Here is a 27,105-nt window from a genome sequence, read left to right as displayed (position 1 = left end):
TTCTAAGACTTGATAAACAGAAGCAGAACACAAGGACAATACATAGTTTGACAAAGAGAGGCTGTATAACAGGCAGATGGAGTAAAAAGGATTAATAGTGTGACATATATGATGGTAGACAGAATTGAAACATTTTACCCAGAGGAAGGTAACACTGACTATGGTGCAAGTCGATTACCTTTACAGTTAAATACTATATATAATCTTCAGCTGAAAGGCTTGAGCTGACTAATGTGAAACACTAATGACACTTATTTTGCAAAAATGGAAAAACTGCGTTTAACATGAATGTTTTCCTTATTATATGCCCACATTATATACATCATTATTGTACTAACATTAAATACATCGTTGTTATAGTTATACAGCCTGAAAGTTGGCTTTGTGATATTTCTAAAGCAAAGAAGGAGGATTTGCTTAAATCAGCGGTAAGTAGGCCTATTTGGCTTTTCCCGTTTGATTAACTGACCCTCTACAGCAGGCCGGTTGTAAAAACAAAAGACAAATTTATGGATTATCTACACAAATATTTTTACAAATTAACATAAATCAAAATATTTTAAAAGAGCGGTTCTTATTTTTCAGCCAACAGGGAGCATTTATAAAGCATGTTTTCTAAGGTGAGCAGATTTCTGTAATCAAATCTGGAGACATTTCCAGCTCATAGATAAAAAAAAAAAGTACATTTCATCAAAATGAAATGAGGAAACAGGGATAGTAATGGTTTTATTTATTTTTTACAAGTGTATTAATATTTAAACCAAAAATCAAGTGTAAAGCCAGCAATATGTCTCCTAGCACTGGTAGTATTTTCTTACGATTAATAAAATGAATAAATCAATTGTGTTTTTTATAGAAAACTAGAACTGTGGGTTGGGAGTGAGAGGGGTCAACAAGTGTCCCCCCCCAGGGGAGAGTGACATGAGGAAAAGAAAAACAAAAAAGTTATTTTATTTCTTTCCTTTTCATTACACTGTCAAAAGTACAGAGTAACGAAATGAACTCCCTGCATTTAACTCATCCCCTTGGGGCACAGTGGGCTGCCATTGTGTGGCGCCGGGGGAGCAGTATGTGGTTAGGTGTCTTGCTCAGGGACACAGAGTGGCAGTCCATAGGGATGGTGCTTGAACTCAGAACCTCTGGATTCCATGCACAATGCCCTAACCACTGGGCCACCACTCCCTTCTGATCTCTGTCTGCTCTGTGTTTTACTTTTCTATATAGATTTTTCTTCCTTCCCTTTTGTTCTTCCAATCTCCACTCTCATTCAGTCTTCTTTCTTTCTCCTCTTCTATTAGTCTTACACTATTCTAAAATGGAGACATTAATCAAAATCACTTCCAAAAACATTAGAATTTACAACAGGAAAACATATTATTATTATAATCTAATCTGAATAAATACTAGAAATGCTAATTAATATTTATTTTAGATAATATTTGGAGCTTGAAGCAAAAACAGCATAATAAATGAATATTAGTTAGGTAGTTGTCTCCTACTCCATCATTTTCTGATCATGCAGATCGTGTCTGAGTTTTCCTGTTACTGACTCCTGTTTTTCATGAGAAATGTTCATCTATCCAAACCGAGTGATAGAAAAACACACCTAAGCCTGGGAGTCTGCGCTCAAAAATTACAACCATAAATCAGAAAAACAACTTATTGTCATGGTGTTAAGGTTATTGGCCCAAATGCAGACACAGAGAACAAGGGGCAGTTAAAGATGTTTATTAGACTACAAACTGGCAGGGAAGGCTCACTACATGAGCTTCAGGCGGGAAATGGAAAGTCCAATGAAGAGCACGCCAGGTATGCCTTATCTGTCCAGAGAGGGAGAGTAGTGGAAGGGATACTGCGACTCACTGCCTTCCGATGGGAGGAGGTGGCTGAGCGACAGGTGGGCTAGCGGATGGAGCTTGGGCGGGAGCCTGAGCACCAACACAGCGGAGGCAGGTTCAAGGAGCAGCTGAAGGAACCGGCGTGAATCCAGAAAGGGGATTCTCTTGTCCGGCTCGGTAGCAGCGAGGGGGCTTGAGCGGAACGCCAGAGCAGAATCTGAGCATCAGGGATTCAGGAACCAGTCCTCAGAGCATGGAGACTGACGGAAGAGTAATCCAGAGCACAACGAACTGAGGGAGACAGGAGACAAGTTAGAATCAGGAATCCAAGATATCTAACAAACAGGAATGAAGATCTGTCGACAGGACAGAGGGGTACCACAACGGTTCAACACTCTGGTGTCCTTCAGCTGACTGAAAGCTCCTCTTAAGCTCAGCAGAGCAGCCCCAACGAGCCGCAGGTGCAGGGCCAAGCCCACCTATCAACAACAACCACCTGTGGAAGAGAGTGAGCAGAGCACGGATTCTGACACTTAATAATAACTAGTTTTTTTTTAAATAACCTAAATGTCATCAATCAGTTCTAAAACATCTTTAAATGGACTCTTGATCATTCCTTCAAAACCACCGAACCAGATTAACACATTACAAGGAGTTTTCAATCCGAGTCTATTTAACTCAAACCAGCAGTAAACTGTGGTCTTGTCATACTTCTTTTTATTGATTATACTTTAAACTGGACATGAACCAAACATTTATCAAAGGATCAGCTCAATCCAAATAAAACGAATCGATTAACAGGCTCACCATAACACAGGGCGGCTCCCCATCCGTTGTGTCGGGTAGTGATAATGAACTTACGCTTTTTACTTCTTTGTCTGTTTAAAAAGTGGTACGATCTTTTTCTTCCACAACATCCTCATGCACAGTTCTACCCTAATAACATTCTACACGCAACATTTTCCCCCTCATTCATAAAACGGTAAAAGAGCGGGGACGTCTGGTGTTTTTACTCCTCTAGGAAAAAAACTCCTAAATCAGCTGTAAAATTAAACTGTATTTTGAAATATTTATTTTTAATCTAAATGTAATACAGGAAAACAACTGGAAGTTGTCAAGTTTTAATAAGTGAAATAAAAGTCACAAAAACCATGTTGCATATGCTGCACTGCATTCTGGGTACACAACGTATGTTAGGTCCTGTAGCGCTCGCCTGTCCAGCCAAAACAGCAGTGCAAAGCTACCAAGTTTCAGAAAATGACAAGAATGAGACTTAAGTGTCAGGATCCGTTCAGCGAAAATGTCCTTTTTTAACCTAGATTAATACCTTAGGACTGATCTCCTCACCTCCATGGCAGCTGCTTTTCCTGCACTCTGGCCTCCCAATGCTAGTGTTAATTAACCAAAAATGAGAAATAAAACAAGTACTTTGGAAAAATTAATTTATGTGACAATATTTCGTTTCAAATAACAATACATAAACATATTTTAGCTGGGGACATGTCCAATACTGTGTCTCTTGCACATCTTGATGCCTAGATAACAAAGACAGCAGACTAATATACATTAGAATACTCTAAAAAATGATATTTGACTTAAAAAAAGAAAAACAACAACAAAACACATCACTGCTGGTTTTGGATTATTTTGGTGGGTTTAAGTAGCCGAAATACAGAACCTTCAGATTCTTCTTCATTGTACTCTTCTTCATTCTACTCAATGCAATGGGTGTAAAAGAGGCAAGCTATTAAAGCCAACAGGTCCGTCAACTAGTCGTGAATCCCTTTAAGGTTCGGTCTTTTACACCAGGGGTTGGGAGATATCTTGCCCAAGATGCCATATAAACAAGTAACTGTTGCTGAATTAAAAGTATTGACTAAAATGATTTTCGAAATACAACGCTTTGAAAGAAAATTTTATTTTTCTGAAAACACCCTTTCTACTTGTATTACAGCGATTACATTGCAAAGCTAAATAAACTGCAGCCGACTCACATCTTTAAACTCAGTAAGATTTTCATTTGGTGATCTTCTGAACCAAACAACAATGTGAAAGACGGGTGGAAAGCATGCCTCAGATGAATGCATGAAAAGGTTTCTACCAAATATTGATCCCCTAACATTTTTTTCTTTCAGCTGTTAAAAATGAATTTGAAGTTGTTTTTGTATTACCTGAGGTTGAAGAAGACAAAGTGTGGTATTTTAATGATTTTTTTTCTCCCTGAATAAATGTGAATAAATCTGCAGAGTAAAAATATTTTACATTTGAACTTGGTCAGAATGTTTTTGAAGTAAACCTGCCTATTAAACATATCTACAAAAAAAACTAAAATGGGGCAATTATAAGTTGAAAAAATGTCTTTTAAGGCAAAAGATTGCTAGAAAACTTTAAATGTTATTTTTATTGCCTCGTTTGGAAACAGCAGTAGTTCCAACTGAAAAATAAAATGTCACACACAAAGGTTCAGTGTTTATTTAGTGCCTTGAAACATAAAGTGAAGTTTTTTGAAAACTAAATAGAAACTGAATAAAACGATTAACAAGAAATTTAATCTCCAAAATACTCTGATAAACTTTTTAGCTTTTTGCATCTAAATATATGAATTCTGTTTTCTAGGTCTTAAACTCTTCAGCACATGGTTAAACATTCCTCTTCCAAGTTCTGTGGCCCTGCGCTGTGCATAACAATGATATAGCAGTGTGATGCAACACTGGGACTTTGCTGAGCTTGTTTGGTTGTGAAAATTAATTGGATTCCCTGTGGTGGTCCTGTGTCTGACATCATATTTGACTCTGGATTGTGAAGATGCACATCATCAGAAGCAAAATATATGAGTAATTTTAGACAGAGCTCAACTTCTAACTAATTATCTTGCATCTTCTGGTGGAAACAAAAGCGTAACTTGCACTTCTTGCACAACAATTACCCGTAGAGGATTGAATAATTTTTTCAGAGGAGGAGCCAACCATCCCATCACTGTATTCAGGAAACTAAGCGATAAAGCTCCTGATTTGATATTCAGATTACACCTAGTTTTCACATACAATGTAGTTTAAAAGCATGAGTTTTATCTCAGGTTTGAGATGCATTTATTTGGAAAAAGTATTTTAAAAAAAATAGAAAATCCATGTTCTCTGAAAGTTAAAAACACCTGCAGTTTAATGCAACTGCTTTATGTGTAACTATCTTCTAAAAATCCGTCCGTCGGTCCGTCCATCCATCCATCCATCTTCTTCCGCTTATCTGGGGTCGGGTCATGGGGGAAGCAGCTTTAGTAGGGAGGCCCAGACATCCCTCTCCCCATTCACTTGGGCCAGATCCTCCGGGTGAACCCCAAAGCTCTTCGAGGCCAGCCGAGAAACTTAGTCCCTCCAGCGTGTCCTGGGTCTCCGCCCAGTGGGAGGTGCCCGGAACACCCCACCAGGGAGACGTCCAGGAGGCATCCTAACCAGATGCCAGAGCCACCTCAACTGGCTCTTCTTGATGATGAGGAGCAGCAGCTCTACTCTGAGTCCTCCCCAGATGACTGAGCTCCTCACCCTATTTCTAAGGGAGGGCCCAGACACACTGGGGAGAAAATAATAGGAACATAAATCGACTGGTAAATCGAGAGCCTTTTGGCTCCGCTCTCTCTTTACCACAACAGACCGGTACAGCGCCCACTTCACAGCAGGCGCCGCACCAATACGCCTGTCTATTTCCCGCTCCCTCTGTCCCTCATTTGTGAAGGAGACTCCGAGATACTTAAACTCCTCCACTAGGGGCAGTACATCCTACCCAACCCGAAGAAGGCACTCTACCCCTTTCTGGCTCTAAACCATGGTCTCGGATTTGGAGGAACCGATCCTCGTCCCAGCCGCTTCACACTCAGCTGCGAACCGCTCCAGTGAGAGCTGTACATGAGCTGATGAAGCCAATAGAACCTTAAGGTTTTTTTCTTTAACAATTGGCTTGAGGTTATTATTAAAACATCTACCAACTGTTAGTAGTCAAGTGCTGTCTTATCTGTAATTTGAAGAAAAAGGTTCTTACGTGAAATGAATTTAAAGTTCGCTTGCAACAGAAAGTAATAAATGGATTATTCAACTTAAGGAAGACAAAGTAGGGCACATTTCACATTTCGATCTCTCACCAGTTATGTGACAGTTCATTAGTGAGATTATTTGTTTAAGAGTCGCATTAAACAACAACATCTCAGTTCTGGACATATTAGGTTATCAGGAAACCTAAGAACATGAATAGTGCTTCTACTTGTCAAGAAAATACATTTGTCTTTTGTATAAATAATAACAAAGTCTAACACTTTGACCTGTATTTTGCTTCTGCGTGTTATTCACTGGGATCCATTCATATAATGTGCAGCTAACTGACTTGCCTGATGTTTTCAGAGCTTTTCTCACCACACATAATTGGCGCTAAAGCATTCACAAGAGAAAACAAAAGAGAAGAAAAGGTTAGACAGAGTATAAAGAAAAAAACAGAGAAAACAAGCCTTTAGTTTTCTTGTTTCGTCTTGTTACTTTAATCGTTGAGAACATGAAAAAAACAGGAGTTTCTCTTAGTCTGATTAGTATGATTCAGCTAATATTATTATTTTGTTAGACTAGCTCACATATTGGAAATATTATAACTATAATACTGACATTTCAATACCCAGAGAACAGCACAGAACCTTTGTAGACAGAAAAAGAACCCTCATGCACTGGAAAGTAAAGAGATTTTAAAGAGTGTCTGTTTTCACATGTGACTCTGCTTCCATGGTAGGGTGGCTGAGACATATAATGTAATATGATGCAATATTGTTGATAGCCTGAAGATCTCAGAGGTGTTCTGCTGTAATAGAACTGCTTTGATTGATGGAAAGCTCAGGGCAAAACGTAGCTGCCTCCAAGGTCTTCATCAAGGCAAGAAAATGTTGTTATTCTCTGAAATGAGCTCGTCTTCAAGTGGGGATGTGACATTTCAATCTATCATTCTGTCTTCCTGTAATTCTTCTCTTCATGCTCATATTTGCTTTAAAGTCCCAATGGTTTCAAAGTTGTGGTTTCATCCACAACTTTGCAACAGCATGGTGTGTTTCTGACCAACAATCACATGCATGTAACTGCTGATATCAGGCTTTTCTGGCAAATTTCTCCAGAGGGCCACAGGTTTGACTTGCCTGTCAACCAGGCTTTGTTAATGTGTGTGTGTGTTTTTGTGCGTGTGCATATTTGAACAGAGCTCTTCGTTTGCTTGTGCAGGCACTCTGAGGCATCTGTGTTTACTAACTGAAGCGGCAGCAAGAGATTGAGAGAGATTGAGACAGACAAACTGTGGATTCTCACTGACATGCCAGGCTCTGCAGAGAAAACAAACGCCTCTTTTGACAGTCTTCCCACACTAGCCCTTCTTCTCTTCTCTGTTTTTCACTAACTCCATATTTTGTATGTGTGCTAGTATCATTCATCAATGCTTGAATATTCCATGTTAGAGATGCTGAATGTTTCATGCTTTCTAATGTCAGAAATGTCATTATTTCATGTATTCCAGTCACATAAAGACTCTTTCAATCATACTTTTTTGATAAACTCCTGGTTTAATCTTGATTTTTCACGCATGCCAGATTAGAAAATTTGAAAGCTATTCATTAGCTATATCACAATTACTATATTAATTTTTTTCATATTTTATCTCTTTTTTCCCTAATTTTTCTCTTTAAGATTCAGTTTTAAGAGTTGCAATTCTTTTTAAATTATGTTTTATAGATCATATTATCTACACTTCTGGGCTTATGAATTATTGGTCTGCACATTAATATTGGGCAAGAGGTAGCCTTTGTTCTGGGCTGGAGGTGAAGAGGAAAAATTGAATTTCAAAAGAATGCAATTAGGAAAACTAATTAGATAAAAATTAGATTAGATATTAAAATATAAAATCTGTAAATGAAAATGTTAAGTATTAAATCTTAACAAATAAAAGATAAAAAAGGGGAAAAATAAAAAAACAGAAAAGAGCATAGTTGCTCTCAGGACCTTTTTTTGATTAAAACACTTTTTAAAATTTCTTCCCTGGACTGCAGCTTTTTCAAATTACCATGTGCAAAATGTATTCTTTGCTTTTACTAATATTTGGAACAAAATTCACTCTATAGTCCTCCAGTCAGATTCAGCAGAATTGAAAGAATGCTTAAATATGCTTTTCAAATGAAATGATGATTCAGAAGCAAGAGATTCCCAAATACAGATGTACCCTCTAAAACCCCTTTGTGTTGGTTTAGACAACTAAAATCATTGTAATTATATTGAAAGTGAGTCATAACAGGACACATTATCAGTGGTTTTTAAAACTAAAATAGAAATGTTGACCTCTAAACTGTAATGCTAAGAAAATTATTAGATTTTTACACTAGTTTTTATACCAGGTTTTGTTGCACAGGAATAAACTTTTGTTTTAAGAGGAGACCCTGTCCTTTCAAAAACAATTGTTCTTACAGGTGATCACACAAGCAGAAGAAAAAAAAAATCCCATGTAATTTCTTAGACTCCATATTGTTTAGCAGTTCATGCATGTTAACGTAGCTCTGTTTTTATTTTACCACTCTGTGTAAGAGCCACACATTTTCTACAGGGTTATGGTGTAATGGCTCAGAACATGGGACCCAGTATTTAAGGCAGACATACAATAATTACAAAACTCTCATTAAAAAACTTTGGATCTGCAGTAGCTGAAATTAGGGCATGTAGGACAGGAACCTGTGGAGAAGGGAAACACAGGTCAGTGACCACATAAATCTAGCGGAGGAAGATTATGATCATGAGTCACTAACCTGATTTAAAAGTTTAATCTATGCCTGAAGAATGTGGTTGATTCCAGCCGGTGGGCTATGAGCGGCGAGTGCCACCACTGGCTCGAGAATAATCTGGCCCTGATCACTGGTAGAAGGCAGCTTTAATAGAGGCAGGAGCAGGTGGATCAGATGAGCAGTAATGAGAAACTGGGCGGAGTTAGACAGTTGAATGAAATGAGTCATTAAGCCAATAATCAGCACCAAGATCATAACATATGGGTTGGGAGAAAATCAGCTTCAAGCATATTGGGTATGAACATCTAAGGCAGTCAGCCCATTAATAGTTGTCTTTTTTGCATCTTTATTCAGCTGAAATATAACATTTTGTTTAAGTTTGAAAATTTAGAAGTAGTTTTGTTTCTTTTTTGCACCAATTCCCTGTGCAATTCATCAGTAACAGCAACTTAAAATATCCCCTAAGCTTAATGTAGCTTTGCAATGCTGTGATGTGATTCATCTACCCCCGTGAAGAAAGTAAAGTGAAATTCTTAGTAGTTGAAATAGATTTTTACTTTTGTGCATTTTCATGTCCCGAAAACCAATCAGGGACAACATGTGGCCATGACCTACTGTATGGTGAAGGAGCGCAGAGGAAGCACACTTCCTTTGATCAAAATGAAACACAGAGAAAAAAGAGGCAGTTTCCCTACAAGGACTCTTCATCAATCCGCTTCCACCTTCTCTTCCCACTGTGGCCCTCTCTCTGCCCGGTGGACTTCTCAGATGTACATCTGTCCTCCTCGATTTCTCTGTTGTGGTTCCTTAGCTCTAGGGGAGTGCACTGCCGGCCACCTTCTCCCTGTGCGATCTCTGCCACTGTTCCTGCACTGATTGCCATCTCACCCTTCCTCTGTGGTCCTAATGCAGGTCCTTGAACTGGGTCAGAAGTAATTAGAAGTACAGCTGAAATCGACTGTAATCCAGGCATAGCTCCTGGAGGAGGAGTTGGTGTTCTTCATACTGGTTCCATCTAAAAAAAAAAATCAGGTGAACCCAGGCATATCAGCGCACTGCAACGTGCTCCATAAAATCCACATCCTCACGTTGAGTGAAACCAACTGCCACCAGACTTGATGATATAGTGGAGCTTTCCGAAGGCAGAGTGAATTGCTTTTACTGGCCAGGCCAATTTCTGGCAATGTAGTAAAAGCACAGAAAACAGGCGACTTCTTCACAGGTTTTCAGGTCAATGTGAATAATAATAATGTGTAATGTGCATCAGCTCCAAAATGTATACTTACAAAATACATTTGTTAGCCAGTTTATTCCAAATGGAGTTAACCTCTTACACCCTAAGGGGGTATAAATAAATTTCTGCCTGACAAAAACACACAAAAGTAAATAACTTATAGCCTCACAGCTATTAGATTTAAGAAGAAACTTTTGGTACGTCTGTAAAGGTAAGATGTCATAGAATGGTTTTCTGGTGTCAGCACCATTGTAGCTTTCACCCTGCCTGAAATATTAGGGACAAAATACAAAATATTTTGCATTTTTTGAACCTCGCCAAAATTTTCTTTGAAATAAACATTACAAAACACTACCAAAATATTATTTATAGCACAAAAAAGTAGTACAGACTTTCAAATCTAAATGTTGTGTAAAAATATACCAAATTTGGACTCAATCAGATGAATCATATTTATTTTAGAATGGTATTAGTGAGAAATTTCTTAGGCGGAGAGGCCATTTTGGCACATTTTTCCAAAAATTTCACCAAACTGTGCCAAATGTGTTTTTTACATCAATACTGGGGGTTTGTTAAAATTACGAGGTCACGTAGCAGCTGGACCCGCCGGTGGGTCCGTAGGGTTCAAGGGGTTAAGGAATTTTATGCCAGTGATGTATTCGTTTGGATGACATCTTACTGCAGCAGATACAGAGAGCTGGAAACATTGACAGATGAGAAAACAAAGAGGGATTGAAACATGCTTTATATCTTATATTTGATTGCACTGTGATATCAATATCTGCATAACTTGCTTATAATATACAGACTCTTTTTTGTAAACCCATACATTTAAAAGTTAGAGATCCAAATATGTATGCTTGACTTCACATTCAGTGCATTCACATCACATTAAAAAAGGTTAAATCAAGCATATCATGAACTTTACTTTCAAACTGTTTCCATAGGGATAAAACCTGACAAAATCCGCCTGATTAACGTTGCTGGTATTTCTGTTTCCACAAATATGTAAATTACTTTAGATCTTGTCAGATGGCTCTTCTCTTGTGACGTATCTTTGTATCTGAAGTTTATTTTTTTTTTTCTTGTTTTTTTTTTTATATCCTTTTTTTAATCCTAAGCCATTCATTATCAATGTCAGTTTGTGCGTCTCAAATCTGTCTTTGCATTTTCTCTAATTCTCACACAAAGCAAAGTCTCGTTTTAATTGATTTTTTTTTTTTTGTTTACTTCCTTCTCAACTCTTTTGCTGCATTTGCCTTTAATTGGGTTGTTTGATTCGACTTTTGATTGACATAATTTCAGAAAAAATAAAGAAAAACTCAAAATCAAAGGCAGCTTAGTGAGAAAAACTTAATACTGAAATTGTTTCTAAAAAAAAAAAAAAAAAAGGGCCTCAAAAATAAAACTGTTGGTGAATTTTTGTCAGGCAGATATTCTCTGACAAGTTAGTCTGTAAGATTTGTGACAAGGTCTAAGTGTTGAGACAACTTGGCAGGACGTGCTTGAAGGCTAAATACGAGTCTATTATCCAAAGCATCGTCTTCTTGTTAAGGTTTGAGAAAATATCTTAGCAACGCTCCCTTCGATTCTTCCATTCATTTTTTGATTTAACAGTCAAATCTTCTTAGATATTAATAGCATAAAATGTAAAGAAAGGGCATTGTCGGGTTAGTTGAGATTTATAGAAAGTAAATTATTTTCTTCAGAGCTGCTACTTTGAGCTCAATTGATTATACATATTCTTTTTTGTATTAAAGATTCTGTGCATCTAATTAAAAATGTGTGAAGGCAGGTTAAATACTTTTTTGTGAAGATTATTACACTCTAAATTTAGTTTAATAGGGATATTGTTCCCAGAAAACGTGTCTGGCATCACAGAATAAATAATCATTGAGCCCTGACAAACACTCACTTACTTCCTGTCCTTCAAAAGAGACAAGATGTTCTGGCTCCCTGATGTCGAAAATAATTACAGGGAAAGATCATGGTGTTTGACAGCAATCTAATATTCCTTCCATCTTTCATAATTACTTTGAAAATAATGTCAAATAAAATGCATTTTTTGATGAAAACATGTCATGAGATGAGGTGACAGTAATGGTGAAACTTTCTTCAATACATTTATGATTGAACATGGTTTTTGAAGAGCGAGGCATTCTAGTTTCTCAGCTTGGTACAATAGTTTGATTTCTCTTTAATGTATATATATATATATATATATATATATATATATATATATATATATATATATATATATATATATATATATATATATATATATATATATATATATATATATATATATATATATATATATATATAGTATGTACATAATAATTTAAACTTTATTGATCTCATATTGGAGAAGTTTACCTTGTGGGGTGCCCAGGGAACGATCGGGGGTAACAGTCTTGCTCAGAGAGCCAGGGTGGCAGTCTGAGGAAGTGGTCTTCAAATGCACAACCTCAGGATTCCAAGCTTTATGCACTAACCACTAGGCCACCCCTCCCCTAAGAACCCCACCCGTAAGAATGGGCCAAAATCACCCCTGAACAGTGCATGCGACTAATTTCTTCATACAGGGGGTTACTTTAAGCTGTAATTGCTAACAAAGGCTTTTTTAACAAAGCAAAAAATACATTTCAGTTAGTGTTTTCAATACTTTTTCCCTGTGCCATTTCATAACATTATACATAACTTAATTTCTGGGCATCTATGGTTTGATTTCTTTGTATGTGTGGATTTCATGGATTGTTACAGGCATCTGGTGAGACTGTCATGCCAATAGCACCTCTAGATATATTTCAATCTGAAAAACTCACACGAAGAGAAAAGACAATTAGAAGAAATTTATTGATACAATTACTTGGTCTTTGGCGCTCAGACCTCAGCAGGAAACAGCGATGAATTTTGATAGACATGCATGAACAGGAGCAAAGAACAGGGCTGTTTCCCCCCCAGGCCTGAAACTGGTGGTGGAGTGGAGATAGATGAAGTTGGTCAGTCTGTAGACAGCTGGTTAGAGAGACGGTCTGCTGAGCTTTATGTGGAGATCTAGTGGACTGCGTGAGCTGATACTAGAGCTTCACCTGGAAGTAGGGTTGTCAAAACTATCGATACTCAAAAAAGTATCGATACTGAAACGTTGTATCCGGATACAATACTCGTTTTTAAAAGTATCGATACAGTGCCACCACCAGTGGCACCTAAACAGTCATTCATCTAAAGTGCAGAATAGTGGAAAATGGACTCTCTGAACACTGTGATTGAATAATTCTACGCACTTTTAAGTTTCAGACTTTTTTTTTGTAACAGGTGCAGCTGCTGAGAATTATTTTTGTTTCTTAACCGGTTTGGCTAGTGTCATTGTTATGTGTGCAAAGCATAGCCAAGGAAGGAACACTTTATTTTAATTTTATAAGTTTTTTATCAAGCTTGCTTAATATTGTGCACAGCATACAACCTTTATTGTATTTATTTATTGTATTTTATTTATTAATGAAAATATTTCTGTAGAATTTTGGAGTCTTTGTTTTTATCCTTGTGGTATCGAAAATGGTATCGAGTATCGAATATTTTCGTTAGTATCGGTATCGAGTTGAAAAGTTTAGTATCGTGACAACCCTACCTGGAAGATGGAAGTCAAGTTGAATAACACAGGTTGAAAGAACCTGTCCATGATGATCAAGCATAAAGTGACAGTGGAGAAGAAAAACTCCCTGTTGGGAAGAAACCTCTGGTAGAACCAGGCTCAACATGACGGTCTTCTGCCGGACCGGTTGAAATGAGACAGGGAACGTAGTAAGAGCCCCGGAGAAATGAGAGGGGTGGGGGGGTGTTGGTGGTTTGAAACGGAGTCATCTGAATGATGTCACACAGCGCAACCACCGCCTGCGCACAGGAGCAGATAAGTTGCAGATCGGAGGCCTTTTAAGATGAACTTTGGATGCCGATTGGCTTTCATGGAGGTGTGGATCAAAGCTGATTGGCTGTGTCGCAGGTGGATGTAGGAGAGCAATCAGTTTCTTCAGCTGAACTTAGCGGCTCCATACTGTAGTTACTCAGAAAAACGTTAGCATGTTCCATACTTATTTTACCCACTGTAGGTGACCAAAAACCCAGTGTTGTGTCAGGCCTGTTTCTATTTCACACTTGACAGAGGGTGCAAATGTCAATTAAATACTTTTTAAAATAATGTTTTTATTTATTTATAGTTCTTTAAAAGGCATTTGTGTTTCTGCTCTTGTGCTGCATTTTGGTCCTGTTGCTTTTTTTTAATGATTCTATTGGATAAATACATGATTTCACAGCTAATTTAAAAGGTCCTTAAATATCTTACCTTAAATCCTAGCTGCTGCTGCTAAACCGTTACCGACAATCCTAACATTTTCTGTGTATGGCTGCACATATTGATCTGTTCAGGTGGTGATGTCTGTTTTAGATCATAAGTTGACTGTCCTCTGAAAGTCAGTGATTTGATATTCATATGAAAACCCTTCACTTTTTTCCCAGATTATCGATTATGATGAGACTCAGTTCATGACCAACTGTCCTCCAGCAGTGACAGAGAGCACGCCACGCAGAAGAACCAGAATACAGGTGTTTTGGACCGCACCGCCCAGTGGTACTGGTTGCGTTATTCTCAAGTGAGTTTTATTCTCATCTAGTTATGTTATTAACTTTATATTCCGAGATGCACAACATATTGAATCCCAGTTGTCCATTAAATATTAGTGTGAGCGGTACTGCATTATAATAATATTTCTTGAATGTAGGAGAAATATCAGTTATTAGAAATCTGTATGTATATTGCACAGTAACCGCCAGCCACTCTGTCTGGCTCTGTTGCTCGCTCTAAACCTCTAGTTCTGCTGCTCTTGTCTGAACTTCAAAGCTTTCCCTTCCTTTGCCCATGTTGTCCAAGTGTTTATCACCTGAAGCATGATAACAGTTTCAGGTCCTGGTCAGACTGAAGCACCATAATCCAGTCATAGCTCCTGGACTCCCTGAACTGGGAGCATCCTTGGTGGATCAGGCGGACCAAGGGACACCAGTTGTTTGGCTCTTCCCATTAAATCTAGCTGTGTGACTCACTCAGGAAGATCCAGGTCTCACATGCTGAGTTAAAGCTGGCAAGCAGATAGAAGCTCTCTGTATTTGATGACACACTGCAACAGCATTGGAATGATGCGGAAAAATCACCGGTATCATCTTCAGTGTGAGCACACCATTAGGCCTATTTCACTCTTTTACAAAGGAGAATGAAGCTCCGACCGGAAAAAAGGAAACTCTCTTAAGGTTACAAGGCTTTTTTTTGTTTTTAACTTTGCAAAAAAAAAAGCTGAACGTACTATGTAAGAATATCCTATGTAAGAATAAGCTTTTTTTTCTGTCCATCCTCTGCAGTAAATTCCTAGGACCAGTTAGCCTTGCTCCCTAACAAACAGCTGTTACTGTCTTAAGGCAAGAAGATGAAAAAGCCTATTCCAGATGTTCAGTCGGAAACAAAGTTCACCTCAGCTTTTTGTAAAGGGACCATCTCCTCATTGCAGAAAGTTAAAGATCACTGGGTGGTAATTAGTGGTTCAAAGGAGTAGAAGTTTTGTTCATTCTTTATTACATCGTTAAAAATAAACTCTGAGGGAAAGACTCTAAAAATCCATTTTTTTTTTCAGAATAGCATGGTGGCATTTCTTTAAGAGTTTTTTTAGAGTCAATTTTGAATTCCATAAAAAGCAATGTGGGACTCATTTTTCTTTAGGGGAAATTTTCACTTATGCTGATGGTATTCTTGAAATAATCAAACTGACAAATTCGAGAGGCGAACTGCTAACGTCTATGTTGGAATATTGTGTTCTATCCATCCATCCATCCATCCATCATCCATCCATCCATCCATTCATCCATCCATCCATCCATCCATCCATTCATCCATCCATCCATCCATCATCCATCCATCCATCCATCCATCCATCCATCCATCCATCCATCTGTTCATCCATCCAATCATTCATTCATTCATTCATTCATTCATTCATTCATTCATTCATTCATTCATCCATCCATCCATCCATCCATCCATCCATCCATCCATCCATTCATCCATCCATCCATCCATCATCCATCCATCCATCCATCCATCCATCCATCCATCCATCTGTTCATCCATCCAATCATTCATTCATTCATTCATTCATTCATTCATTCATCCATCCATCCATCCATCTATCTGTTCATCCATCCAATCATTCATTCATTCATTCATTCATTCATTCATTCATTCATTCATTCATTCATTCATCTGTTTATCTATCCATTCATCCATCAATCCATCCATCCATTCATCCATCAATCCATCTGTTCATCCATCCAATCATTCATTCATTCATCCATCTGTCTATCCATCCATCCATTCATCCATCCATCCATCTGTTCATCCATCCAATCATTCATTCATTCATCCATCTGTCTATCCATCCATCCATCCATCCATCCATAGTTCATCCAGCAAATGTTGACTTCAGACTCCAAAGTAGGCTCCTTAGGATCGTATTAGAACATTAATCATTTATCCACAGCAGCCCATTTGTGCTTTCAGAGCTTATTGTTGAGATTTTTGAATTAAGCAGACAAAGCTTGGCTGATAAATATGCTTTAAAAATCTACTTTCATATTCTTTCCTACCAAATTTGGGCCAATTTTTTTCTTCCCTTTAGGGTTATTCACAAAAATGACAAATTAAGTACATTACTTCAAAGTACATATTTTATCTCCCACTCTTTGGAGTAATCTTAATTCAAAATCTGCTATCCCATGGTGTCACAGTGCTAGCCATTATGAGTTTTTAATTATAAGTATAAATAAAAAAAAGAGATTAACTTATGCAACTGTGAACTATGGACCTTAAAAAATCCAGATTTTCCCAAAATGAAATATTCATAAAACTGGATAATCGATACATTCGGTTATTTGCTCTACCACAGCTGCAACTGGTGGTTTTTCTCCTCAGTAAGGAGTAATATATCAGGGAGGCTGCTGCTTGACTGATCTGTATTTTTCCAAACATTTTCAGGTTTTTCAGATCCACCCAGAGCAAAGTTGTTGTGCACCATCTTTAACTTTTCATCAGCAAACCAAACTTATGCTGGTGTTTATTAGTTATCTCTGCTCTCTTTGAGCTGCAGACTCCTGCTATTTCTGCAGTTGTGTTTGATTTATTTGATACCAGCTTCTATCATTTTTTTTAGCTTAAAAATCTACGCTGGTTACATTTTGTGACCATCTCCTGAGATTGATCCGGTGTGTTATACTATTGGAGTAAATTCATTTACCTAATCTGTGTCAGCATCCTACAGTAAAATGTGATTAATGAAGAATGAAAGTAAATTGGTTAAAAAAGGATCTTGAGGTAGCAGTTCTAAAAAAATTATATTCAAACTTATATATAATAGTTACTTTTGGAAACATATTATGTGATTTTAGCGAATAATCCTTTCATTTTTTCAGATCAATTAAATTTCCTTTTCTCTTAGTTTTAATTAAAATCTGATTTAACTTAAACCTATTTGAATGTAAAGAAATTTTTGCCTTAAAGTCATTTGTGGCATCACAAAAACGTATAAATAAGTTAAATAATGAAATGATTAACACAGCAGACTTCTGACGTCAGTGTTCAGCCTTCCGACTGTCGTGATAAACACATTTATTTTCAACAGGTTAAAAAAAAAAGGAGAAAAAAGCAGCAGCGGGCTGTTTTTTTTGAGTAAAAATGGTTGGTTAGGAAAACAGAGCAGAGTCAGAAGAGTGAAGCCTAAGGGCCCTGAGGGGCTGATTTTCATGCACATCAACTACAATTTGTGCTTCTATAAATGCACTGTTCTCTAAAACAGGAAGCACTCTCTATTAATATATGAGATGAGATGTTATTTAAGTGATGTGCCAACAAAAACAAAATAAATGTACATTGCATGAAATGATGGCAACGCATACCTTTAAGGCACTGTTTGACTAATAAGAAATATAAATGGTAAACAAGTCAAAACTTAGAGAGAAAAATTATTTTTTTCCGACTCGTTTGTGTTCATTTCTTTCTCCTCATCGGACTTCCCAAAGGGAATAAACCTCCTGACATGGACTTCTTCCTTCCCTGAGCGCGGAGCTTTATCTTACCCTCACCTCCACAACCCATATAGCTGCTGCTTTTAATTTACTGCTGTTGTATGGCAGATGGCATGTAGCCATTTCGGTAATTGCTGGTTCTGCTATTCTATCACATTTGTGTCAGACAGAGATGTAGATTATCAAACCTGGTTAAACATTTTCTAACCCCATTTAGCTTTAAAGGCTCTTTATATTTGCAACATTTAGGTGAATAAATGTGCTACACTGGGGTGAAAAGTATTTGACCCGCTAAATACTTATTTTTCCACTTTATTGTCACACCTAAATCTTTCAAAGAGAACTGAAGCTTACCCAAAATGAAGACCTAACTGTGTGATTTTTCAAAGAAAACAAGATATGTAAACCAAACTGACTTGTTATATTAAGAAATTTGTGAATTACAACCAAAAAAAAAAAAAAAAACATATTACATTGTTAATGTAAAGAAAATTAGAAAAAGAGAGAAAATGTCTGATATTTGCATCCATAGTAAAGTTTTAGGCAAAAGCAGCCAGATCTTTAAGATATAACCTAAAACGCACAACTCCTGCTTACAAACCTTTCTGTTTGAGCTAATTAAAATGTCCTCTGTATAATCTGAAAAAAATGTTATTGCTGAGAATGGTGCAACCATTCGTTAGGTTTTGAGCAATGATTTTTAATTTTTTTCCCCATTAGGCCTGGTTATTTTTGATAGCTTAATTTAATTTATAAATGAAATTAAACTGGGTGTTTTATTTATTTAGTCTTAAATGCTTGATAATCTGAAACATGCAATATAAATCTTTATGTTGAATACTTCTTTAAAATACCTTAGGACTTTGTTGACACCAGTTCTGTTTGATGAAGTCCAGTTTTGCTTGTAAAAACTAGTTTCCTATTCAAGATTATGTCAAGGAAAGAAAGCTCTCACTCAATCCATGAAGCCAAACATTTTGTCCTTGTCTGTTTACCTTACGGTTTTATCCCTACGTCCCAGCTCTATTATGTGTTTTTCTCGAGGATGTGAAATACTTATCTCTGCGTTCACTGGAACTGGATCCAAGTCAGAATTGGGAGTTTTCCAATATAATCTTTGTTCCCTGTTGGACTCCTATTAGCTTTCTTTTTTCTCCCTCCTGGGTTTAAGATCTAATAACTTGACACATCTGCTATCTCTAGCTGCCAGTTGAAGCTGGATTGCTGGAAATCAAGGAGTTTTTTTTAAACTTTTATTATAAGATCATAATTATACTCAAACAACTACAGATTATACAATAAATTACATGTTTTAGAGAATCTTCTGTAAAAATATACAGTATGTTGATTTGACAAACATAACACAAGATGATTGGTCTCTCACTGGTTTGCAGCTGGCAGTTTGTTTGTTTATTCTAAGATAATGACAGGAATAGGAAAGATCAGTCAGTCTGTGATATAAGCTTCATAGCTTTGAAATTATAGCTACTATAAAGTAAGGAAAAACTTTTGAACAACAGGAAAGGTTCAGAGAAAGTCAATTTTAAAATGTTATAGAATCCCTTTTTTTATTTTAAAACTATATAACTTATCCATCCATGTTCCATCGCTCTTATCCAATCTCAGGGCAACACAGAGACAAACAGCAATTCACACTGACACCTAAGGAGAATTTAGAGAAACCAATTAACCTAAAAGTCATGTTTTTGGACTGTGGGAGGAAGTCAGAGTACCCAGAGAGAACCCATGCATGCTCAGGGAGAACATGCAAACTCCATGCAGAAAGATTCCAGGCCAGGAATCAAACCATGACCCTTCTTGCTGCAGGGCAGCAGTGCTACTCACTGTGCCACTGAGCAGATATAACTAAACATTTGTTCTATTATTGATATCAAAACCAAATGGCATATTATGAGTGGATCATAATGCCAGTGTTATATTCTTGAAGTTATAGACCCTTTTTCTGTTGATGTCGTGGTTCTGAGAGAGTGTTAGCTGGAGGCAAAAAAAACAACATGTTGAGGCAGCCATATTAAATCAGCTAATACATAGAGCTTAAAATAGCATGCTGTTTTGTTGTTGGTTTCCAGAATGAATGCAGTCCAGACGTTTTTTTTTATACTGACCTTAAAGGTTAGACTACCTTATACGTCCCGGAAGCAAGATTCGTTCTGCACATGCTCAAACAAATATATGTGCGGGTTTCCAGAAATAATGTAATTATGGTACTAACATCACTTATTTCTATTCTTAACTCACTAAAGAATGCTAATACACATCTTAAAAAAAAAGCTTTCTTATTTTTCTGATACACTTTTGATGCTTTTTACATTTTGTTCGTTAAACTGCTTCTCTGACGTCGTAATCAGACATGCTCAGAGCAGTCCGGCAATATGATGGAACCATCTTTATCTGCATTTTAGTTGTTTCGTTCTTTAGATTACAAACCATATACCATAATGTTAATACGAAAAGAAAACATAAAACTCAAAAAGACTAGATTAATGTTTAAATCCAAAGCTGAAAATGTTTGCTCCCGGAAGTAGACTGGGATCCCATTTCTGGTGGAGATCGGGCAGAAACGAGTGATAAAACAGAAAGGATTAAGGCTAGGGATGCACGATATTGTGATTTTGGCCGATATCCGATATTTTAAAACTCATGTAGCCGATAACCGATATCGACACCGATGTTAAAGCTGGACAAAAATAAGTAGTCATTGAAAATAGCAGTTTTGTTATCCATTTCTGACACTTTGAAAAATAATATACTCAAATATATTTTCATATGCTGATATCAAATAGATTTTTAAAAACGTGGTATCGATCCATTTTACTTTCAAAATCTCGTGAAATTTCATCGTTCTGTTACAAACTCTCGTGATATTTTGCAAATTCTTGTGAGATTTTGTTAGTAAAATGGATCGATACCGCGTCAATATATCAACATATAAAAATATGGCAAAATTTTGTGAATTCTCGGGGGATTTCGTAGCATAACGATGACATATAGCAATATTTCATTAGTAAAAGAGATTGATATGGTGTTTTTAAATGGCAATATATCAGCATATGAAGATATTGTGATATTTTAATGGATCAATATTTTTTCCCTCGTCTTTAGAAGTTTTTAAGTCTGTAAAAAATAAGTTTTTGAGGAAGAAGAAGATGTAGTATTTATTTATTTTTTTTTTTTTAAGACTTTGGAAACTCAGAAGCTGATCAAATATCGGGTTAAATATCGGTGGGGTGGCCGATGTCCGATATTTAGTTTTAAGGCCGATACAGGCCGATACCGATAGGGGGCCGATTATATCGTGCATCCCTAATTAAGGCATTTATTTTCTCAGGAAATACATGACCCTTTAACACATATTTTAGTACATTTACTATTTTTGGGGAGAGAAAAACATACTTTAGGTCAGGGGCGTCTCTAGGTTTAAGAGACAAGGGTGGCTCAGCCCCTAGAAGATAATGCGCGCGCGCAGTGCGCGCCGAATTTTTTCAGTGCACCTGCTAAGGCGTTGTCTAAGACAAGGGTGTAACTTTGTGTTAAAAGTTGGTGGGGACGGCTCATAAGGAAAGGGAGCTACCTGCGCGACACCTTTTTTTTTTTTGTTGGAAAGGATAAAGCCAAAAAAATGCGAATAACATTTATCAATTTAATGCTTACAGTTGAAAACATAACTGTTACAATATTCACTTATATATTTTGTGCAAAAAATATCACATAAATCTAAACAGACAGTACAAATCAAAGAAATCAAATAAATATATCAATTTTGTAGAACATTTATTGACAGTCAATTTTGGGTCACTTTTTAAAATTAATTTACTTTTAAGCCAGGACTCGGACAAGATCTTATGGGACCTTAAGCAGAATATGATTAAGCAACTCCGTCTTTCTGTCAAGAACATCCACTAGCAGGGTATCCAGGGGGGGATTTACCATTAGGCAATACTAGGCAGTTGCCCAGGGCCCCAAGTTCTGGGGGCCCCATAAAACTCTGTTTCCATGTATGGTTAATACAACTAATCCTTATTTGTGCACATTAATTATGTTTTTGATAAAAATCCTTTGTCTAAAATGCCATCAGAACGCTGATAAATAGAGAGAAAAAAGGGACAAGAAGAGAGGGACAAAACCTAGAACAGATAATGGATGTCTATTCTATTAACATTTCTCTATCTGTAGAATGGGTCTGTTTTATGGGTTTTCTTCTCAGGGGGCCCCCTGCCTGTCTTTGCCTAGGGCCCCAAATTTCCTAAATCCGCCCCTGAGGGTATCACTACTGATTTGATAGAATCTGGGAGAGCGGACTATGTTCAACCATCCATTTTCTTTAACCTTATCCCTCAGTGGGATCAGGAGGTGCTGGTGCATATCTCCAGCCACGTTCTGGGTGAGAGGTTGGATCACCCTGGACAGGTCACCAGTCTGTCGCAGTATGTTCAACCAGCTTAAAAGTAATCGGTAATCAGATTTATTATTTGCACTTTTACTAAGTGAACTTTCTAACTCCCTTAAATCTGAAATTCCAATGCCAAAATTGTTTAAATCTTTTATCTTTGGACCCCCTGCAGAGTGACGTCACACCTGCAAGATCCTATCCTTACCTTCCTGCTAGATTGCAAAAAGCAGCTTGCTCATGAGTTGTCAACATAACACGCTAAATCTTAAATGTACGTGTACATATAAAAGAAAAAGGGGCGCAGTGCTTGCTACTGAATGGCAACACTATCAAAGTCAGGAAAAAGTTTTAAGTAAAGCCGGGATTAAAACAGTAGCTACAAGAAGCTTGAAATAAAAGGTGTTCTTTATGTTCAACCTAAACACCAACTCCAATAGACCATCAGCAGAGCAGGTGTTTAAATTAATCAATCACTGCTGCGAAAGCTTATAGCAGTGAAAGCTAATATACCACAGCCATCACTTAATAAACGCAAAATAAACAACCCTCTAAAAACGGAAAACTGTAATGGACTGAAAGTCCTGTTTTTTATGTGGGAAATTATTTGCGTGTGTTTTAGTATAATTCTGATATATTGGCGCTGTTGTCTGTTTCTATGGCAACGATACTGAATGTAGTGTAGCTAAGAGACCTGCATGGGTCGAGTTTTACCAACCCGCACCCGCCCGAACCCGTTAGGATGACTACCGAACCCGACCCGTCACCCGCGGATATCTTCAATTCAAATGTTATGGGGAGAGGTTGGAGGGGGGTGATGGGGAGAAAGCGAGAGGCAACAGATTCTTTTTTCTGAGTTTTTTTGTCGGGGTTTGTGGACGGTGAGCAGCGGGGAGAACTTTTTTTATTTTCTTTCTGAGGAGCGGCATGAATGGGGTTTAAATCAGATATACACAGCACCGAAAGCAAAATACGTGTACAAAATATTGGTGGGGACATGTCCACACCAGTCCTTAAGGAAGTTACGCCTATGATTGTTCAGATTAACTTGTCTTCTTTATGGCTTTTATTCGGTGCTTTACTGCATTTGTTTTGGGAAAATATGAGGAAAAAATAAATACAGAAAAAAAAAAACATTTTTTTTTTTAAATCGCAAAATAATTATAGGGTGGCTAATGCCAAAGAAAGGATGACTGAAGCCACCCTTAAATAGGTCTAACGACGCTTATGCTTTAGGTCTTTTTAACAAAATAAAATTGATGGCGACCCGGATGTATAGCTGGACCATGGATGTATATCTGGATTCGCATGCGTAGAACGGATCGTGCTTCCGGGACGGATCGGGTACTGACTGATGGCAAAAATGATCAAATTCTGAGAAAAAAAACAATGAAACTCTTTGGAAAGCTTGGCAGAAATTCTTCTGCTTGAAATTGAATTTAAAAGATTTTCTTTACTTTACAAAAGAATAAGCTAATTTTTCAACAAATATAATTTACGAGTTACTCTCTTGACATTTTTCTTTTGTATTTAACACAGGCTGTGTTGATGAGCTCTGTTTTATTTTATTTCTTTGCTTGGTAACGCTCCTTCTGAAACATTTTCCTCCTAATTTATACATTATGAGCTGAACCTCAGAGAGAAGTCACCTGTTAAACACATTCTACCACTATCTTGGCAAGGAAAACATGTCAGCTGCTTTTAAATAGCGCACTCTATCACACACTATCTTTATTTGTCTCTCTTGCTTCTGGAACTTCACAGCAACTTGAAGATGCAGTATCAAACTTGTCTTGTTGAGGTTGATGGTGTACTGTCGGGGCTGCCCTCCTCCTCTGCTGGTTAAATTCTTGTCATTCATCTTGCTGAACTGCCTGGGAAGGAGATGGAGCCTGAGGCAGAGGGGAACAGTGGCTGTAAAAAATCTATGTAGCACTGATGCCTTTTTTCTTTATGAAACATATTCATCTTTCTGACTAAGGTTTTCTTTGCATTTCCCTTTGTCGCTTCCATAATTGCAAGAAAATTATTCTTTGACAGTATTTAGACGTCTTATGAGGAAGAAGGTAGAAATACTAATAAAACTAATCACTTTTTGACCAAACATGAGATTAGCTGTAAATATATTGTTTTTAAATTGCAGGTTTATTTTTAGTAGAGCAAAACCAATGGAGTTTATGAATATAACAATGGTCACCATGACCTTAGAGAGGGAATGACTGCTTTACATCAATCTGGGAAAGGATAAAACGCCATCTCCATATGTTTCATAAGAAAAATAAAAAAAAATGTAAACAGTTTCAATTAAACCCCTTAAGTTAGAACATTAGATTTAAATACTAGGCTCTATCAGCTATAGAAAGACTTAACATGTCCAGTATGGCATGTTGGATGGCCAGCAAGCAGAAAATACTCTCCTATGAATAAGCTAGGACTTAGGTTTTCTGAAAAATCTTAAAAATAAAGCTGAGGTCTTCTGATTTTTAAATCAGAGTAAGTTCAACCAGAATGTAACTTTGCTGATTTGAATCACTGACTTATCATCTCTGTAATTAACCTCATTATACAAACAAAAACATCAAGATGGAGATTTAAAAGTTCTTGAGATTAAAACAGGTTAAGTGTTTATATTTCTAAAATATATAGCATAGAAATTCTGATTGTATTTCTGTTTTATGTGGAAAATAAAAATCTGATGGCTGCAAGAATTATGACTGATCAACCTGATTCTCCTTCCTTTTAAGTGTTGAAGTCTTCATTCTTTTATAAGTGACATTTGCTATGATGGGTCATTTCAGCTATAAGTTCTTGTTTTGACTTTTACCTTTTGGAAATGTGAGGTCCCTATAAAGCATTTCCCAGGGCTGAGTGCGTAGTAACGTTAAATACTTTTAGTGTGTCGGCGTATATGGCTGTGTGTCTGTTTCCCTCCCCAGGTCATGAAGGTCTTTCTTTGAGTTCTGATGAGTTTAGCTCAAATCTGGGCTTTAATCTCGAGAAACTCCTAAATAGTCTTTCAGGGTCAAAAAAGTGTTTCCCACCCAGAGCTAGAATAGACAGGAAGGGTGAGAGATTGTGAGTGAAAATAGGGTGAGGCAGACAGTTTTTCCAATCTTTGCTGTCCTGGTGATCATTATCAAGTTTGTACTTAAGATTCTCCATCTCCAACCTACGGCCATCTGTTCATCACATTTTCACCTCACAACGACCTCTGGTTTATTTTCCCCATCAGCATTCGGATGCTGTTCCTGGGAGGAAGCCAGAGGGGGGGAGCAGGACCCCCTCGGTCTGCTTGCTTGGTGACAACACAGGTTAAACTGTGAAGCTCTGAAGTAGTTTGACAGCATGACCTGAACTTCTCTGTCTTCTCAGAAAGAGAAACGTTTTTTTTTTTATTGATTATAAGACAGGATCATTCTGAGCATGTATAATCCCTGTTTTATCCTTAAAGTTTCCTGATTGTAAACTAGATCAAATGAATTCTGGCTGATACAAAGGTATTTGTTCTATCTTGCTTCATGCTTTCATCTGCTTAAAAGACTAAGCAGCAAATTCACTTTAACCTTTTAACAGTTAATCTTGAGATTAATTTTAACTTTAAACATGGCTATGATTTTTAATGCCAGGTATAAGTTAAAATAATTTCTGAATTATCCACCCCTTCCATCCCTAGCTCATCTTCTAATATCTCTTTGGAAGATGAATCTGGTTGGAAAACTTTGTGTTCTTGCGCACCTATTCTAATCATAATCAGTGTTTTAAATTAATTTAAATATTATCAATTTGTTGAAATGTATTTTATTTTGAACAACCAACACCATCGGCTCCTGTCTGTCTGGATGCAAAGCTGACTGTTGTATGTGTTGCTCCCAGTAGTGAAGGAAAACTGGAGACAGCAGTCCAGTGTTACCAACTCAGTGACTACATTGCTATATTTGCTTTATTAGCAATTAATAATATTAGCTAGGTTAGCGTTTTTTGGATGGATCCTAACCTTAACTCTGCAGTTTCTTGAAGTAATTCTGTCAACATTTCATTATCGAGCATGTATCATGACAGAGAACGGTCTAAGACTCCAAAGGATAAAATAAAGCAACTTTAATATGGCTTAAGTTTAAAGTACTGGTCTCCCTTGCATGAAAAGGTGTATTGATGTTTGTACTTTTCTTCGAAGTAGCCTCTTAAATGTCCGTGCTTCCTGTGAATTCATTAAAACACACCACTGATGCTGAAAATAGCCAACTTTTAATCCTCTCTATAACACGCTCCACTTCAAAAGGTGTTTCGTAGCTCTGAAAGTGCTCATTTATGGTGTGTTAACTAAATGAAAAATATTGGATTTTTGAGTGTCTGTGTGGCTAATCGCCTGTCGGAGTTCATCAAGCAGTAAATGATCAAATACTGTTTGACAGCTAATTTACTGGTGCATCCACTGGTGTCTGATCAGATGATACAACAGGGGAGGAAATATAGAGAAAATATAGGAATGCTATGTCCACCAAACAGCCCACCCAGAATTTCTGCACAACCAATCATTGTGTCTAGCACGGAGGAAGAGGAGTGGTGATTTGGATCTTAGTGAGTTTACTCCTTTTCATAAAAGTATTAGAGAAAACTAGAAAACAAACATCTACATGTCTGACAGTGAAAACTTGTCCCAAGGGCTGTCATCAACACAAAAATTTAAATGTTTTCTATCTCTTAATGCATAGTTCAGGGG

At 37.2% G+C, this 27,105-nt stretch overlaps 1 protein-coding gene across 1 annotated transcript in view; it reads left to right on the top strand.

Annotated features, from left to right (window-relative positions):
• spon1b (spondin 1b) overlaps positions 1–27,105 on the top strand; it is a 159,459-nt gene that overhangs the window by 18,367 nt on the left and 113,987 nt on the right. The window contains exon 3 of the mRNA XM_038308714.1: positions 14,372–14,505. Within this exon, the coding sequence (XP_038164642.1) occupies positions 14,372–14,505 (134 nt within the window). The remainder of the gene's footprint in view (positions 1–14,371; positions 14,506–27,105) is intronic.

The sequence above is a fragment of the Cyprinodon tularosa genome, unplaced genomic scaffold (assembly GCF_016077235.1).
Source record: "Cyprinodon tularosa strain WSP-4 unplaced genomic scaffold, ASM1607723v1 ctg644, whole genome shotgun sequence".
NCBI classification, from domain to species: Eukaryota; Metazoa; Chordata; class Actinopteri; order Cyprinodontiformes; family Cyprinodontidae; genus Cyprinodon; species Cyprinodon tularosa.
The sequence above is the reverse complement of the archived record's forward strand: the minus strand, read 5'-3'. Positions and strand labels throughout refer to the sequence as shown.